We start from the raw sequence: 18,851 nt of genomic DNA on the forward strand, positions 1-18,851 counted from the left end.
CTGAGATGCTCAAGGAGAATGCTGCTGGGAAAACCCACGCATGACCCCGCCCACAGTAAGATCAGCTCCAAGGAGGAGAGAGAGGGCCACAGGCAGAGCCGGAGAAGCGGCGCCTCCCCCGCCCCTACGCCGTGTGTCTGCCCCACGCCCGTCCCCACGCGGCCACCCGTGCCAGCTCGCCCGCACAGCAGGACCAGAACAGAGTCTGTCAGGACATGGTCTCTATTTAAAAAGTTGGCAAATGTGGCAGAAACTAAACATCCTGGGAAAAGATGCTTTAAAGAGCCATCATTTCATCCCAGAGACCGGAAGCAGCCTCTGTGACCCAACTCAGGACACCAGCCGCCCCAAGGCCAGAAGGGACAGGCCTCTGGCTGTCCCCAAGGAGAGGAAATGTCCCAGGCGGACCGATCTGCTGGCCCGGGGTGGTGCCCTCACCTGCATGGGTGCCAGGTGGCAGCCGGGGACAGAACCCTCACTGGATCGCTGCGGGGACGGGGCCCTGCCAGGTGGCAGGGCCGAGCCAGCAGGAAGCAGACTCTGGACTCTACAGTTTAACCAAGTGGCTGATAACAGTCAGTGTGTGAATGTCCCCGAGCAGGTGAATCGTCCCAGTCTCCGTCACACAATTAACCCCTTCCCAAGAGGTTCCATGCTCACCCAGGAACCACCGTAAATCAAGGGGTCTGTCCAGCACAACACGAAGTTAAGAAAAAGGGCCAGAAGGGGAAGGAAAAACCGGAGAAAACAGGAAACTGCCGCGCTATCATAGGACCAAGCGGCCCGCACATGGTCCGGACTCAGCAGGACCCAGGGTGTCGCCATGAGAGCCAGGGAGGCCTGGCACACGGGCTGGGCCGAGGAGGGCCCCCGTGCGGGTGGCGAGGCGGGGACCGATGGTGGTCGAGTCAGCCTGCGGGGCTCCTGGAAACCGCGGCGGGGGACACGACTCTACCACCTGTGAGGTGCACCTGGCTGGGTGGCCCCACAGTCCACAGCGACCAGAGGCGCTCCCCAAGCTGGAACCGGCTCCCCGGGGGCACAGTCTGCCAGCAGGGCCTCCCCACCAGCCAAACACAGCCTCGGGATGGGTGACCGAAGAGCAGCTGGGGCCACGCAGACGGGATACAGAGAGCCATCAGGGTTGTCGCCCCCGGGGACCAGCAACCCAGTGACCCAGGGCAGACCACGCCGAGCCCACGTCCCTGCCGCTTTCCACCCGGTGCTCGGAGACCAGTGGTTTTCAGCGGAACTGCACTGCACGTGGCAAGGGATCCGCCTGACGGTGCTGCAAGCTGCGCACCCCCGGGACAGGCCAACGGACGGTCACCCATCGGGCCTTCCTGTCCAGGGTCCACGTGGGCATCAAGGCCGTAACTCTAGCTCAGCTGGAAGGACGCCCAAAGACCCCGACACTGTGCTCCGGGCTGTCTTTAGAATCAGGGAGGCAGTGTGGACGGCATGACCCCTAGAGTGGCCCTGCCCACCGCCGAGGAAGCCCGCAGCCAGGGCCCGGGTCGGGGGGCGTGCTGTGGGTGGCTGCTATCGACCAGCCTCTCCCTGGGGGCCCGGAGGTCAGTTAAGACAGAAGGCAATCATCTCAGACCATCAAGCTCCAATCATACCTGAGTCCACAGATGGGGTTCCTGGCCCCCTAGAGGACCCCGATTCAGGAGACACACGGGACCCCAGGGCCACGCACTTGTAAACCCAGAGCAGCCGCCTGACAGCACTTGAGAGAGCCAGGCCCCGCGTTCAGGTGGCTTCCCGTGTGACTGGTTTCTGGCGCCCCCCAAAGCGCCTGCCCTGGAGGTGGCTGTGGGAGCGGGCTAGGGAGCGCGGGGTTCTCAGACCCCCCCCTTTGTAGTCTGGCTGGCAGGCGCAGCCTTGACTTCTGCATTCTCTCATCTTTCCAAGTGTGCGGAGTTGCAATAGCTCCCCAGACCCCAGCCTCCTGCTCAAGGGGCCACGGTGGCCCCGGCCTCACTCCTCAAGGTCCCCTAGAGTGGGAAGGTCTACCCGTGGGCAGGGGTGGGCAAGTGGCTCCCAAGGAGCCTCCGAGGGCAGGTCCAGGTCACTGGGGGCTGCACACACGAGGCAGTGCCCTCCCTGCCCCAGGGGACCCTGCGAATGTGGTCTGGAGGGGCTGGCAAGGTCGCCTGGGAGGGCAGGGGTGAGACGAGCTCACTGCGGCGTCCTGACACACGTGGCCAAGGAAAGCCCCTCTCGGCAGGGACCAAGCCGCCGGGCAGAGAGGAGGCAGACGTATGTAGAGCTTTGTCTCCCTCACACACGCGTGGCACCTGCCGCAGAGTGGGGACACTTTCCTGCCTTGTGCAGGGGCGAGCCCTTGGGAGATTACGGGGCAGGGGGCCCTGTGGCAAGCTCCCACTCAGGCCTGGGTCACCCTCTGCCACCTGCGTCCAGGGCCATGGCTGTGCTGCTGCCCACAGCCTTCAGCCGGCTCCCCGGCCTAACACCCAGAGGCCCCATCCTGGCCCTTCTTGTTTCTCCCCCCAGAGCAGAAGCAACCGCGAGCCCGGGGGGCGGGGAGAGCGTGCATCAGGGATGCCCAGACACCATGACACAGGGTGGGGACACTGGGAGGGGAAGGGGGAGAGGGGACGTGGCCGCATTCGGAGGACGGAGCCAAACGTGTTACAGAATCCGACCTGCGCTGCCGGACCCTCCGGGGTGCTACCAGATAGGAGATAAATGGCCTAATTAGGCTTTTTAACAGATAATTGCCTCGCAGGGCCCAGCAACCTCTTTCTTCCACACGTGCTGTTCACCACACCACCGCGCATCCCGGGCTCCAGTCTCCAGGAGTGCCAGTCCCCGTGTCCCCAGCAGGGCGGGACCGCCATCATCTGTCCCAGGGCCAGTTCGGGGCTCTAAGGGAAGCTAGCACCGTTCTGGCCTCTGCAACATCAAAGGGACCAATAAAACCCCACTGCAGGCTGCCGGGCAGAAGTCCGACAGGGCGCACATGGCGCAGGCCCCGCGGTCCCAGCCCTGCTTCCACGAGGCGGCCCGTCAATTACGGGGGAGGCCGAGGGCGAAAGAAACAGAGAACGTGCTAAAAACACACGGCATGTGCTCCTGAGGGGGACCATGTGTTTTGTTACGGGCTCGTGGAAGAAATGGAAACCAGATGTGGCCTCGGCGGGCTCCAGGTGAGCCCGCGGCCGGCTGCCACGACAGGATGCAGCTGCCGGCACAGGCCGTGGACCACGGCGGCGCAGCGCCATGGGGACAGGCAACCCGGTGCCCCTGATGCCGGGGAATCCACGGCCGGCTGAGCCGGGGTCACGGGTGCCCGAGTCCAGCTCTGCCAGGGCCGTCAGCAGGGGCAGGTGCCTGCCACACACTTCCCTCTTCAAGTGGACTTTCTCCAAGTTGCTGAATCCGTGCAGCTCGGTGCAAGACACTCAGGTGGCTGCTGACCATGCTGTTTCCCTGGTGAACCCCGTCATTCCCGGGGTCCTCCCTGCAGACCCCAAAAGGGGAATCTTTTTGCCAGCCCTCATCATCCCAAGAAGGCAAAAGAAAGCAGAGCCTGCTCCTCGGAGCCCCAGGAAAGACTGTTCTCCCACAGGGGAGGTTGGCGGGGCGGGGGGGGGGGGGCGATGCCAGCCAGGGGCTCTCCAAGTCCAGGCACAGACACTGCTGGCAGGCCCGGCCCAGCAGGGACCCAGGGCACATTCAACTCTCTTGCCAGCCTTCTGGGACCTTTTCTTTGTTGATCATGGAGGTGGGGTGACCAGGGCTCCTACCTGGGGCAGGCTCTCCTTTCCCAACACTGTCAAACCCACCAGCACAGGCACTGCCCCCTGCAGGGGCCTTCCCGACAGGGGCATGCATCCTGGCAAATCTCAATCCAAGCAGGGGTCTATCTGCAGAGGAGGGGAGTCGGACCCACATGGACACGATTGGTGTGAATGCATAAAACCCAACCATCGTCAGAGCAGAACCCCCAGAATGAACGTCACCACAGAAGCACAATCCACCAGGGAGTGCTCCAGCTTGATGCCACTCAGCGCTGCTGGTGGTGAGGGGCCAGCACGGAGGAGGCTCTCCCCGTACCCTCCTGTCAATGCCTGGGACAGCCAGGGGTTCACAGAACACTCTTCTCTCCCGACCAACTCTGGACACCATGGAGCCCCCTTTGTGCCCCGGAAAGCCACGCTCAGCAACCACCCAGCAGGGCGCCTGGCTAGCTCAGCAGGTTAACTGTCTGCCTTCAGCTCAGGTCATGATCCTGGGGTCCTGGGATCGGGTCCCACATTGCAGGGGTGGGGTGGTCCCTGCTCAGCAGGGAGTCTGCTTCTCCCTGTGCCTCTCCCATCTGCTCATGCTTACTCTCTCTCTCAAATAAACAAAATTTAAAAAGAAAAAAGAAACCACCCTGACCGTGACAGGTATGGCCACAGGCGGGGTGACAGCCACACGGTGCAGGCCCATAGCTGTAGAAGGCCAAGTGGTCACCAGCATCGCAGAACAAACGAAGCCAAGGGGGGTTGCTGACTTTGTCCAAAGCAAAACCTGGCTTGAACCCTTATCCCCAAAACAGAGCCAGCAAACGTGACAACAGCCGCCTGTGCTCACCTGGAGGCACAGCAAACGGCGGCCCTGAACCCATTCCCGCTGTCCAGTGCCCAACATGTGCCACCCTGTCCCCTGCGTGCAAGCCCCCCGCCCTCTTCTATCACCCAGATGGTACAGGGGCAGGTAAGACAGCCTGGAAGCACCACCTGCGGGCCACAACCTGAGATGATGCTGCCGGGGCCCCGAGAAGGCTGCGGGGCCGGGCGGCCGTGTGCATACCTGGGAGTCGCGTACCTGGGAGTCGCGCTGCCTCTGCCTTTATGATGCCCTCAGCCTCTTCAAGCCGGCCAGCCAGGGCTTCCTTGGCCAAGTCCACCGGGGCCTCTTCGCTCACGGACAGGGTGGTGTGTGTGCTGACCATCAGGATGCCCAGGCCAACCCAGAGCACCACCTGGACGAGACAAAGACCCAAGAGCAAAAGGGGTCAGGTGGTCTGTGCGCCCCTGCCCTGTGCAAGTGAGGAGGGGGCATGGGGACCACGGTGCGCACAGGTACCGCAGTCCTGCTGGCTTGCCCACCACTCACGCTGGCCGCTAGGAGACGATGGTCCCTAACTAGTGAGCGTGACCCAGTCATCAGCTGAACCTGCTGGAGCCGGGCTAGCAAGGAGCGAAGGGGTGGGCTGGGGCAGCACAAGGGCGGTCTGCAGAGTAGACCCCCAAGCCCACTGACCAGGCCTCCTGGAGAGCAGGGGCCAAACCCACCTACACCCATGGCTGCAGAGGTCAGGCTCCCAAAGGCCTTGGTCAGACGAGCAAGAACCTCAGGGCAGCTGCCCAACCCTAAGGAGGCACTTTGCCGCCACCCCCCCGGCACCCCCGCCTTCCGACCCAGCAGGCGTGCAGGCAGCCCAGGCCCCTGGGTACCTGGCTCCTGGGCGCAATCGTTCTGCCCCCCACATCACCCACTGGGCCGGACACGCCCAGAGCCGCCGGCAGGGATGGAAGAAAGCCATGGAGGAGGCGGCTACAAGCCCTGCCCAGAGCCTTGTCCCCACCCCAACCCCGACCCCGGCCCCGGCCCTCCTGTGGGGGAGCCACAGCAGATGAGACGCAGCCCTCGGTATGCAGTGCCCCAAGCCCTGCATTATGCAACGTCGTCGCCTCCTGCAGCACCTATTTTAGGACTCGCACACGCTGGACCAGCGCGCACAATTATTTGTGCTGCCACAGCAGTGGACACGGCCATTCGTGCCCTGCCTACACCGGCCCACCGGGCTCTCTCCAGGGAGCACTGGTTCCCGGTCCTGCAGAGGCTGTGGGAGAGGCCCTGGAGGAGACCTGCCCCCAGAGCCAGGGGGACCACTCCTCACCTCTACACAGCCTCAGAGCCAGGATGCAAACCTTTTTCTAGAAGGCGTGTTGACTTTAAAATGCATCAGTTCAAAACAACCCGGGAGCCATTCCTAGGTCCAACCCAGGGGGAGAAGGGGTGCTCCTCGGAGGAAGGGCCTCCCCGTTCACCAAGGTGGGTGAGGCCAGCTATAGAAGCCTCCAGAACAAGTCCACTGCACGGCTTGGGTGCTCACAGGGGCCAAGGACAGGGCACGCTCTCAAGGTCAGCCCTCGGTCCTGGAGGCCTGTGGACACCAGAGGCCCCTGACGGTGAACCCCTGACCTGCCACAGCCAGCTGTGAGGGGGCCACCAGAGGTACACGCAGGGGTTTGGGAGGCCAGAGCAGCGCCTGCAGATTCCACAGTATGATCGGGACCACGACCTCCCACCAAGTTATTGTCCCGAGAGCCTGAGGACGCTCAGCTTTAGCACACCATGTCCTCTCCCCGGGAAGTTAAGATGAGTGGAGCAATGACGGTGTCCAGAAGTGACCAAGGTCATTTTTAAAGGTCAAAAGAAGGACACTTTAAATCCCTTGCATTTTTTTTTAATATTTATTTATTCATTCATGATAGACATAGAGAGAGAGAGGCAGAGATACAGGCAGAGGGAGAAGCAGGGTCCATGCCGGGAGCCCGACGTGGGACTCAATCCCGGGACTCCAGGATCATGCCCTGGGCCAAAGGCAGGCGCCAAACCGCTGAGCCACCCAGGGATCCCCAAATCCCTTGCATTTTATATTTCTCCAACCAACAGCAGAAATGGCCTTGCTGACAGGCAACAACAGAAGTTCATCTCCTAACACGGACCCGTGCGGACAGGGCAAGGACAGGTGGGTGAGAGCCCCCAGGACTCGCACGGAGGGATGAGCCACTCTGCCGGTGTCACCGGCTGTGCAGGGAGGACACTGCTCCGGAGCAGCCTGAGGCCGGCGCCCGCTGGGGCCATCCCTGATGTGACCCTCGCGGCACCTCCCTGAGCATTCCTACAGGAGACTGGAACGGCAACATTTCACCTGTGACTTGCAACGACTCATTTTAACCCTCGGCTTTCTGGGCTTAAAAGGAATACATCACACTCAAAATAAAAGACATGAACCCCATCAATGCTGGGGGACGGCAAGCTTCCTGGAGAGAAGACTGTTGACGTATGGTGGATTCATAAGGATGGAGATGTTCACTTCCACTTCTCACACGTGAGCCTGTCTGAACTACACACTGGTTCCAACCCGCACCTCTTGCTCAAATAGCCCTGGGGGCGGGGGCCCGGCCGCCCTGCAGCCACACGGCCCGATTCTGGTCCCCAGGCCGGTGTGCTCGGCGTCCAACAGCCACCCGGCCCCCAGCCTGCTGATCCGGTGCCCTGGCCGAGGTGGGACGAAGCCCGCGGGGGGCTCACTTGCCTCCGAGCCCCGGTGTGCATGCACGCACTTACACCCTTCCAGGAGCACCGGGCCGGCCTTCGGGTCCCTGCCTGGGCGCCGCTGCCCGCTGGGCTCCCGACCAACTCAGGCCCGGAGAAGGGCCGCAGGGTGAGCCGCAGCTCGGCTCCTTCCTCGGGCCGGGCAGCTCCTGCTCCCCCTGCTGGCTCCCAGGCCGCGGCGCGTCAATTCCCGGCACCTCCCCCCACGTCCAATTTCTCCAATTCTGGGGATAAATGAACTCACGATGGCAGACAAAGTTACTTCTGGATTCACTAAGGGTTCACGGTGTGTCCACGGTACTTGCTCCTCCCACGAGGATGCTTCTCAGGACGCTCCTCTGTTTGAGACCATCTGCAGCCCAGGCCCGGCGCACCCAGCACCCACACACCCTGTCCAGGGACAAGCGCCGCTGTGCCCAGGAGCGCTCCGGTGGGCCGGGAGAGCGGATCCAGGCCCGATGCCGGGGCTGTGCCTTCCATCGGAGCAGCAGCTAGAGCTCCTGGGACAGGAGCCAGGAGCCCAGCAGGTGCACCCCCGGACCAAGGTCTGCACCTAACTCCAGCCACACTGCCAAGTTCGTACCTCGGAAGATTTCTTTTCCTCAAAACATTAAAGCTGCGTGTTTGGAAATAAAACACAGCAGCACGTGCGGACAGCATGCCACAGTCAGATGGCCCAGAACTGCCTTGTGACCTGACTCTCCAGAGGGAGAGACTCAACCATCTCCACAGCTGGTTAATTCGGTTTGTGTGCTTTCTGGATTTTAAAAACCATAGTGAAGCAGGCGTAGACAGACACTTCGGTAACACGATTTCACGTGTGTTTGCGGAGTGTGTGTGGAGCTGTGTGAATGTGCATGTTCATTCCCATGCGTGAAGCCACAGCCTCACCCGGCTCCACAGCGCCTGGGGCTGTCGCGGCTGAGTCAGGAGATGACAAGCTGGCCCCTCACGCTGCCAGCAGCACAGCCGGGGGTGCAGGCCACACAGATGACAAAAGACAAGTCCTAGCAGCTGGGAAGGAGGGGGTGAGATTACCCAGAGGTGCCCTAAGAGTGCAATAAGTGAGGAGGTAAAGGGTTAATACGTGAAACAGGCAGGCTCCCTGCACGAGCAGGGGGAGAGTTAGTGGAAGAGGAGCTCTGGGGATGGCAGACACCGTCATGTGACTGTCCGGTGGCCGGGACATGCGAGCTGGACACCACCCATGACTGCACAGGGAGGCTGCTAGGTACACACAGCAGATTCACTAGAGCGCAAAGACAATGACACTTTCTAAATTAATCTACAGCTTCAATGAATTCCAATTAGACCAAAAAAACCCAAAAAACTGGATTTAGTTTTGTTAAGAGTCAGATTGACTAATTCGAATATTTATATGGAAAACAAACAGGCGAGCATATCCAGAAATGTCATGAATAAAAGTGAGGAAGAGGACCAGAATTAAAATGTCTTGGGACAGCTGGGTGGCTCAGTGGTTGAGCGTCTGCCTTTGGCTCAGGGCGTGATCCTGGTCCTGGGATCGAGTCCCGCATCAGGCTCCCGCTGAGAAGCCTGTTTCTCCCTCTGCCTGTGTCTCTGCCTCTCTCTGTGTCTCTCCTGAATAAATAAAATCTTTAAGAAAAAAAAAAGAATTAAAATGTCTCCAGAGCCGAGCACCTTGCAGACTCCACCAGTAAGCGTGTGACTCTTGATCTCAGAGTCATGAGTTCAAGCCCCACCCTGGGTGTAGGGATTAATAAGAATAAATAAATAAACTTTTAAAAAGTTGGATCCAAATTTTAAAAAGAAGAAATGGTTTCCAGAGTGATGCGTCACCGTGCAGGGGGCACTGCGACAGCCATGGCAGCAAGCAGCATGGAAGGCTGCATGACCGGGCGGGCCAGTGGCACATTCAAATGCCAAGTCCCAAAGGAGCCCCGAGTACGTACAAGATTTAGTCTGTAGGAGTGGCAATGCTGCACATCCGTGACAGCACCAGTGATTCGGTGTCTAGGGAGCCCCAAAATAAAACACAGATGATCAAAGATTTATTTTTTTATCAAAGATTTAAATGAAAAAATGAAGTCATGAAAGTACTAGAAATGAGGAAAGAATTTTTAAAAACAATACTGAAGAAGAAGAGCCTTTCTAACAATGACCTTTTTTTCCCCTACAAGAGTCCAAGGGACTTGACCAATGGAAAAACATTTGCGATCTGGCAGCAGCGGGCTACTGAATCTCCTCATGCCGTAAGTTCCCAAACTCACTAAAATTGCCTTATTAAGACACTGGCAGACAACCCCGGCCACTCAGACTGGGGTGACACCTCAGAGGATAGAGCTAAGCATGGAGGCCCTGTGAGTTCAGGCTCCCCCGGGATCTGCGGTGTTGAGCACCAGGCAAGAGAGCAGAAGCCTGGAGTTTGCGTGACGCTTGGGGCAGACTCCAGGGGTCAGGGCTGAGGGCTCTCCAGCAGCCAGAACTTGGGCAGCCACTATCCTCAGCGAAGGGCACCCACATTCGGTGTGCAATTCACCCCCCACCCCCCGAGGCACATGCCAGCTACCAGCTATGCAGACAGGCGCAAAGAGCAGCTGCCAAGACGATGGAAGCTAAGCAGAGAACTTAGCAACGTGAGGGCAGGGTGTTAGCTGAGACCCTGGAAGGGCTGTGCCCCAGGAGTGAGGCAAACCAGGAAAAGACTCCTCTCAACTGAACACAGGCCTTCTGCTGGAAGACACCATCACCCAGAACCTCTACCATTTCTCAAACACAGTGGCCGCAAACTACCAAGCAACCAGAAGGCAGGACCGAGTGACAGAAAACCAAGAGGCTGCAAAGGAGCAATAAAAATAGATGCTGACAATTTAAAACAGTAGTAATAATGTCTTGGGATATTTAAAATTTGTGGAAAAGTAAAATACACAAGAACACCACCACCAAAGGCAAGAGGAGGGGAAGTGGAGGCAAAATATCATGGGATTCTTGCCTTGTGTGGAAAGTGGTAAAACAACTTAATAATCAACTTCAATAAACTGCCTTGTATAACCATTAGAACAGAAATGTGCAACTCCAGCTAATAGAAAAATAAAAAATGAATACTTAAAATGCTTGATTTATCCAAAAGTCAGCTAGAAAGAAACAAACAAAAAAGGACAGATGGGACAAGTAAAAAACAGAGCAAGACGAAAGCTTTAACCGCACCCCCCCCCCCGCAAATCAGTAATTACATTCATTATAAAGAGTCTTAAATACTCCTATTAACAAACTGGATAAATATGCTGTTATCTGAGACATGCTATAAATATAAAGGCACAGAGAGATCAAAAAAGAAAAGAGGAAAAACCTGTATTGTGTAAATATAAATCCAAAACAAAACCGGGTCGGTCACATACTACATCAGACAAGGCCAACTTTAAGGACAGAAGCATTTCCAAAGATAAAAAGAGACATTTCAGAAGAAAAAGGGTCAGTTTAACAAGATACAACCGTCCTAAAACTGTATGCTCCTGACAACATAGCTTCAAGATAAAAAGCAAAGCTGATACAACTAAAAGGAGAAATAAACAAATCTACAATTACGGTGAGCTTGCCATATCTTTCCCATAACTGATAAACAAGATTAAAAAACAGCAAGAACATGTAAAATCTGACAATCAGTTAGTAACCCGATCTGGCCACACACAGCCTGCCGAGCATCCATCAGAGCAAACCATACCCTGGGTCACAAAGCAAGTCTCACAAATGTCAAAGGAACAAAACTTAAATTTTTCAGTGTGTATTCTCCAAGCATAGTGGGATTGCGCCAGAAGTTGGTACAAGAGATTACTAGGAAATCCCCACGGTCTGGAAATCCAAAGCAGCCTTGGGTAAAAGAAGACACGAGGAAAATTTGGAAGTGCCATGACTTGAAGGGTAGGGTCAGTCCTTCCGTCCACGGTTTGGTGGAACCCCATCAAAATCCAACACGGCTGTGTGGGAGGCAGCTGGCAAGCAGACGCTGCGACTTAGCTGCAAATGCAAAGGGCCGGTGATGCAAAGACCCTCTTGGAGAATAAAGGGAGAGGGCTCCTACCGCCCACCGAGAAGACTCACTGTCAAGCCGCAGCACTCGGAGCGTGGGGACATGCATGGACATGAGGGCTGCATGAGGACAAGACCAAGAGACCAGCAGCAGAAGTGTCCCCAGCAGTCCCTTGTGTGCACAGGTGACAGGTGACAACAATGGCACCGCAGTGCCAGGGAAAGGGGCACCATCAGCTAAGAGCCTTCACCCTACCTCCCCAACCATTCCAGACAGAGCACGCATCTGAGTGTGAACGAGAAAATAAAAAGCTACCAGAACATAACCTCCAGGGATCCCTGGGTGGCGCAGCGGTTTGGCGCCTGCCTTTGGCCCAGGGCGCGACCCTGGAGACCAGGGATCGAATCCCATGTCGGGCTCCCGGTGCATGGAGCCTGCTTCTCCCTCTGCCTGTATCTCTGCCTCTCTCTCTCTCTCTCTGTGTGTGTGACTATCATAAATAAATAAACATTTAAAAAAAAAAAAAAAGAACATAACCTCCGAGGCGACCTGCAGGACCCTGCAGTGGGCAGCGTGTAAAAAGCACTCAGCCAAGACAAGAGGTGACAAACTGCACTACACTTGAACGAAGAACACCTGAGGCGCCTGGGTGGCAGTGGCACAGCCTGGTGGGCATCGGACTCTTGGTTTCTGCACAGGTCGTGATCGCAGGGTCACGACATTGAGTCCCAGGTGGGGCTCCACGCTGAGCACGGAATCTGCTAGTGATTCTCACTCCCTCTCTCTCTGCCCCTCCCCACTGTAGGTGCTCGCACACGCTCTCCCTCTCAGAAATAAATAAGCCTTCAAAAAAGTAAAACAAAAATAAATAAGATAAAATTAAGAACACCTATTGGTGAAAAAGTATCATAAAGAACATGAAAAGGTAGCCAAGAGTGAAAGAAAACATTTGCAATCTGTATTTCTGAAAAAAGATTTAGATCTAGAATCATTTGAAAACTTCCAGAAATCATTAAGAAGAAGACAACCTAGGAGGTAATATGGGGCAAAACGTGAAAGATGTTCACAAAGGAAGGTGCTCACGTGGCTAATGAGCACATGAAAAAGTGCTCAACATCATTAGTCATCGCAAATTAAAACCCAAAGGAAGTACCACCACAGGCCCCGGAAGGGAAGGGCTAGCGGCTGGCGTTTGTGAAGGGCACGCAGATGCTAACGCAGCTAGAATTCCGACTCGGTGCCCGAGGACCACTTCGGAAGACCAGGAGAAGGCCGGCGAAATCTCCTCAAGCTGCACAGTCACAACCCCAGGACCCGATAATAACCCTGCCCCCGTGGGTCACCGACACACTGGACACACATCACGGACGAGTCATGTGAGAGCCCCACCTTGTGCTCCGGGGACCCGGGCAGGATCGCGCAGCAGGGAGAACGGGCTGCTCCACCTCCAGTGACGCGACTCGGCTCAGACGTGACGCTGGAGTGAGGAGGCCAGATACGCACACACAGCCACGCACTGTGAGACTCCATTTACACCAACTCCAAGGACAGGCAAAATTATTCCCAAACGTGTGATCCCGGAATCCGGGATGGAGTCCCGCATCGGGCTCCCCGAAGGGAGCCCGCCTCTCCCTCGACCTGTGTCTCTGCCTCTCTCTCGCTGTGTCGTTCATGAATAAATAAAATCTTTTTTAAAAAAATTACTCCCAAATGTTAGGAGACAGATGAGCAGTAACCCTCGGAGGGGAAAGACTATGAGACACCACAGGGAAGCTTTGGAATGTGCTGGAATGTTCTAAACCTGCCCTAGACGGTGGCCCTGTGGTTGGTTCACTTGGCAAACGGTCATCAAGCTGCATGGAGAATTAGGTGCTTTGCTGTATTGCTGGCTCTGCGGCGCTCCTGAAACCATTACCAAACATCTTCAAAAGGAAAAGTTCAGTAAGTCCATAAAAGATGAGCAAGAAACCTGGACGGTTCACAGATAAGGAAATGCAGTAGCTTATAAACACAGGAAAAGACGCTCGACGTCCCTGAAGGCTGAAGAGGGGAAAGAGGCCTGGGCTCGGCTGTGGAGTGACGGCGCGGACCTCTGCGTGGGCCTCGGCTGAAAGCCACCGCGGGTATACACACTCACTCTCAGACACCAGGATTCCATTTCCAGAAAGCTTCCTACAGACACGCTCTCAAATACATCCCAACACTCATGTCCACGGAGGATCGGCACAGCTTCCTCCCTGATGGCAGAGCACCGCAGAGGTGACCCCATCAGTCCCCTAGCGAGACAGTGAGGGCAGCCCCAGCAGGGGAATGGGAACAGGGTGGGGGCACACGGACCATCCAGTCTCTGTACACACACACCAGGCCCCCGGGGACCTCCCCACATACAAGTGGTAGCGGCCTGGCCTAACCCGGAGCCTCCCAGACCCTCAGAACCTTTTATACTAGAAGCTCATCTGGGAACACGACCCCAGGCCAGTCCTGGGGGGCACTGAGCAGCACTCACCCGGGAGGAAAGGGCATTCTTGTGGATTTTCTTATAGATCAGAGCTGGACAGATGAAGCAAATGAGGCTCCCCATCGTCGCGCCCGTGAGGCCCAGGATGGTCTCCACTGGGAACAAGAAACAACAGGAAGGGGTAAGCGCCAGGGGCTCCGGTGAGGAAGCAAACGAAGGCTTCCAGCGAGCACAGGCGGGCAAGCCAGCCCTGCCGCCAGGCCCACGTTCACACGCCTCCAGAGCGCTGGTGGGAGCAGAGACCCACGGCTCTGTGCCCCGAGCACCCTGAAGGGTATCCTGTCTGATTCCGCAGACAAAGGACAGTGTGGGGTCAGCAGCCCCATGAGAAGCAGAGGCCATGCCTTTCCAGCTAGGAGTCTCGGGCAAGCTCCACGCTCCCTGCACCTCAGGATCCTGGCCAGTGAAATGGAGGCAACGTAGCTCTGTCCCTTGATCGTGAGAGCAGCAGGGAGGCAGGAGGAGCAGGTGTCCTCCCGCGGGGCCCAGCACAGAGCGAGGCCTGCAGCACAGAGCACCTGGGGTCCAGTGGGGGCTTCTTGATGGCTCAGTTTAGATCACCACCCTCTCGGCAAGTGACCGACAGGACGTGGGCAGGGCATCGGCACCCCGGCTGGTTGCCTGGGGGAGCCCATGCAGGCTCCACCGGTGTCTGATAGGAGAAGCTGTGTCTGGGATAAGTGTGTGACAGCTTTGGCCTCGCTCAGGACCTCCCCCTCCCTTGGTGACGTGCCATCGAAATCAGGAGTCAACAAACAACAAGGAAGGAGCCGCCACATCACCACAATCTCACCAATCAGGCCAGTGCCCCTGCGTCTCAGTCCCCACCCAGGGTCAATGGCTCAGGTTTGTACCCCTGCCTGTGGTCCTGGAGGCTGCCGCCCTGTCCTGTGCTTCTCAGGGAGCCAAAGGAAGGATTCACGAGGAGTCTCTAGATTTTTTTTTTTTTTTTTTTTTGAGACCAGAGAGTGTGGTGTGAGACTCTGGGTGTCTTACTTAAACACCGAGACTCCAGCAGCAACCGCCGCAGGGTCCCTCCACATCACAGCAAGGACGGGGACAGAGGACAGGGGAGAGGACAGAGCCCGCAGGAAACCCGTAGCCGGGGCAGCCCTCCCACTTACCGTTAGGGATCATGATTCCACCCACCATGGTTCCAAACACAACTGAGAGGGTGAGCGCTTTAAACCGGAGGGGGGGCATGTAGCCTCCAGCAGCAAAGGTCCCATCTTTTTGCTAGGTGAAAGAAAACAAAAACAAAAAGGTTTTGAAATGACCGATCTCCTCCCTGCTCCCGTAAAGGGCTGGTGCTCCAGGTGGGTGGGTGTGCGTGGCCGGCAGGTGACTCCAGAGCCTTATCACTTGGCTGAACAGCGTTCCTATGAACTGGTGACCCAGCCCAGAACCCAAGGCAGCACAACGCAAGGACGGCATCGGGCCTTCCGTGTTCCATCAGAGCAGAGCCTGAGAGATTCAAAACAGGATCAGGTGAGGAGCGTGGCCACCAGACCCAGGCCCAGCCCCAGTCCCACGGAGCCAGGCTGCTGGGTTCCAAGGGCGGCACAGGGTTCCCAGGGTGGCACACACTCCCACGCACACCCACTGCCCTGCAGTCTGTCCTCATTTCCAGGTGCTTGACACGCAGTCCCAGGAGAAGGAAAGTGGACACTGCGCCAACCCCAAAGTTACTCCTCCCCCAGGGCCCATTCAGCAGACACATCTCCCCATCAGGTAGCAGGCGTGAAGCTTCTAGAGCAGTGCTGGGCACGAGGAAGGGCCAACCATGCATGGTTCCCATTCCTGGGCTAGGAAAACCCCACTCCAGGCGAGCCTCAGAACTTTTCTGTAAGTAGAATTTCAAAGCACCCCATTTCCACAATAGATCTTTACACAGGCAGCTGTCTCAGGATGGGCAGGGGCGACTGCAACCCAGATTTCTGATCGACCTGAGGACGACAACTTGAACCAATTGTGGCGAGGAGGGGTGTTAGGGCTTTGGACCTTTGGACCCAAGAACTCCTGCCTAGAAATCTACCTAGAGGCCCAAGAGGAGAGGGAGAAGGGGAAACTGTGTGTGTGAAGGTCAGCGAGAGTCATCCCTGAGAGGTCAAGCGTGAAGGACTGCAACAACCAGAGCATCCCACAAAAGCTGGAAGAGCAAGAGCGCAGAGGTGCTACGGGTTTCCATGGAGACACCCAGGGAAGACAGGAGAGCTCAGTGAAAGGACTCTAAAGAGGCCCGCACAAATGCCACGTCATCTGTGGGAGGATGGACGGAACTGCATTTTCTTTCCTGATTTCACACTGCCTCTCAGGCCACTCTGGATTTTATATTTTTTAATGATAAAAATGTATTATATATGGAAACACAAATGCCTTCATACACAAAGCACAGGTCTGCATCAAACCGGTAAAGAGGGAAGCCAGCGACTCACAGCGCAGAGGCGGGGCCTGGGAGCAGACCCCAGGGACTGCACCAAATCATGCCACGCTTGGTGCCTAGGTGCCTGAACAGCTAACAGGGTGGGGGATGAAGAGTGGGGAGGATGGCCAATCCTTCGGGGCTCAGCCTCTGCCGTGAGGTGCTGGCTCTGGTGGCAAAATTGGCAGGAAGCTGCCCTGAGCACATGCCAACCACGTGGACAGCAGGCCCAGTTCTACTGTTCTGAAGACCCAAGTGGTCCACCTTCCCCAGTCTGGCTATTGGACCCCCTCTCTTGGAGGTCTGAGACCCCAAGCCCCCAGTTCAACTTGTGTGGCTGCCAGGAGTCCTGCTGACACTGCAGACCACACTTAGGACCTCAGACCAGAGACACGAGACACAACCACAGAGAAAAGCTGTGGGTGGGTCTGTGGGCTCCCAAGGTAGGTGCGGGGTCACCCCCACATCATGGGGCACCAGCTATCACACATGGACCTATTGTTGTTAACTTAGCAACACTTAGAGAGCCGAGACACTTTTAGTTCCAATCTTATACCTTTGAAAAGTTCTCATAAGGGACACCAGGGTGGCTCAGTGGTTGAGCATCTGCCTTCAGCTTAGGGTGTGACCCTGGGGTCCCGGGATCGAGTCCTGAATCGAGCTCCCTGCATGGAACCTGCTTTTCTCTCTGCCTGGGTCTCTGCCTCTCTCTGTGTCTCTCATTAATTAATAAATAAAATCTTAAAAAAAAAAAAGTTCTCATAAAGGACTAAAGCATGGGCAGCCCGGATGGCTCAGCGGTTTAGAGCCGCCTTCAGCCCAGGGCCTGATCCTGGGGTCCCAGATTGAGTCCCACATCAGGCTCCCCACAGGGAGCCTGCTTCTCCCTCTGCCTCTCTGTCTCTCACAAATAAATAAAATCTTTAAAGTAAATAAATGAATGAATGAAGGATTAAAGCAGTGCCACCGCTGCACATGTGAAAGTGAATGAAACCCAGCCTCTTAGGCTGTTTCTTGTCAAACTGTTAAAATTTTCAGTTATATAAACATAAAAAGCAAAGTGTACTGACCCCAGTGCCCAGCTGCTGACCTGGCTGTGGTCAACTCCTGCCTGCAAAGCCAGCTCTTCCACGTTCCTGCTCCTCCCACCTCGGGGTTTCCTGTTCCACCTCTGATTTGGGGGTGACAGCCCCCAAGGGGGGCCTTATCTGCTCGGACACCGGGCACGGCTCCATGCCTCCCGTGTGGGCAGACCCCTGTGTGCTCTGACACAGTCTCTCTCCTCCAGAGTTGATTCAAAAAAAAAAAAAAATCCCTACTAAGAGATTTCACTTTAAGCAAAGCTTTTCCTTTTTTTTTTTTTTTTAGATTTTATTTATTTATTCATGATAGACATAGAAAGAGAGAGAGAGGCAGAGACACAGGCAGAGGGAGAAGCAGGCTCCACGCAGGGAGCCCGACGTGGGACTCGATCCCGGGTCTCCAGGATCACGCCCTGAGCCAAAGGCCGGCGCCAAATCGCTGAGCCACCCAGGGATCCCAGCTTTTCCATTTTTTTATTTATTTATTTTGTTCCAGCTTTTCCATTTTTAACCAGGAAAAGCTCCCCCTGCTACAGCCCCGAAAACTAGAGAACCTGTGCAAGCCAACAGAAGAGAACATAATTAAGATGAGCAGAGTAACATTTTCCTGGCAAAGTGCCGCCTGAAGAGCCTCAAGAACCTTACCTGCTGCTCAAAAAGCAGCGTGTTCAAGGCCTGTCGACACGGCAGGATCATCATGGGGAAGCCCACGGCCACCGACATCATGAAGCCCACTCGCATCATCTCAGTCACCAGGTTGGAGGGAAAGTGCATCAGCACGTTGCCCGCAGTGGCCTCAGTGAAGCTCACGTAGCCGAAGAAGCCTACCTGTGGAAGGGCGACAGTGGGGGGCGCATGGTGGGCCACACTCCCCCTGGACACAGCCCGGGGGCTGCAGCAAGACCACCCCGCTCGTGGGATTCCTGCTTGGGGAACTGCACCTACAGCAGCGGGCGGCAGGCACAGGGAAGCTGCCCTCCATCTGGGGCGAAATCCAAACCTGGGAGCCAGGGGCCAGCCGTGCTCGCCATGGACAGACACACGGTGTGGACAACAGTGCGTGGGGCAGGTATAGGAACTAACGGGAACGCAGACGCCACGCAGCTCAGGGAGCAGAACAAACGGGAACACGGAGGCCGGATGAGAAGTCTACCAACGTGTTAACTGTAACCGCACCCACGGGCTGGAATCAAAGACAACTTTCCTCCACTACTTGGCACTTCTCAGTGTCAGTAAACAGAGCCCCTTCCACAGCGGATCGGCAAAGGTCTCGGAGAGAAGGAAGGAGACTCCCAGCCAGGGTGCCGCCGAGCACCCACCCTAACCTGGGGGGAGAGGGGGACAGCGGGGCCGCCAGGGGAGGGTTGCTGCGAAGGAGCAAAGGGCAAGCCCGCGAGGGGTCAAGAGGTGGAGAGCGAGCCGGCTTCTGACCCGGGACAGGCGGGGGCAGCGCGCCAG

The 18,851-nt window shown here is 56.7% G+C and overlaps 1 protein-coding gene across 2 annotated transcripts in view; it reads right to left on the reverse strand.

Moving 5' to 3' along the window:
- The window catches only part of SLC38A10 (solute carrier family 38 member 10), a 39,826-nt gene that overhangs the window by 6,683 nt on the left and 14,292 nt on the right, over positions 1–18,851 (reverse strand). Inside the window, exons 8-11 of one of the 2 annotated variants that reach the window (XM_055323774.1) lie at positions 18,039–18,221; positions 15,014–15,125; positions 13,878–13,984; positions 4,843–4,999 (exon numbers count right to left, since the gene is read on the reverse strand). In XM_055323774.1, the coding sequence (XP_055179749.1) occupies positions 4,843–4,999; positions 13,878–13,984; positions 15,014–15,125; positions 18,039–18,221 (559 nt within the window). Of the gene's footprint in view, positions 1–4,827; positions 5,000–13,877; positions 13,985–15,013; positions 15,126–18,038; positions 18,222–18,851 lie in introns of both variants that reach the window. The other variant, XM_055323767.1, reaches the window with a different exon arrangement.

Source organism: Nyctereutes procyonoides, unplaced genomic scaffold (genome assembly GCF_905146905.1).
Source record: "Nyctereutes procyonoides isolate TBG_1078 unplaced genomic scaffold, NYPRO_anot_genome, whole genome shotgun sequence".
NCBI classification, from domain to species: domain Eukaryota; kingdom Metazoa; phylum Chordata; class Mammalia; order Carnivora; family Canidae; genus Nyctereutes; species Nyctereutes procyonoides.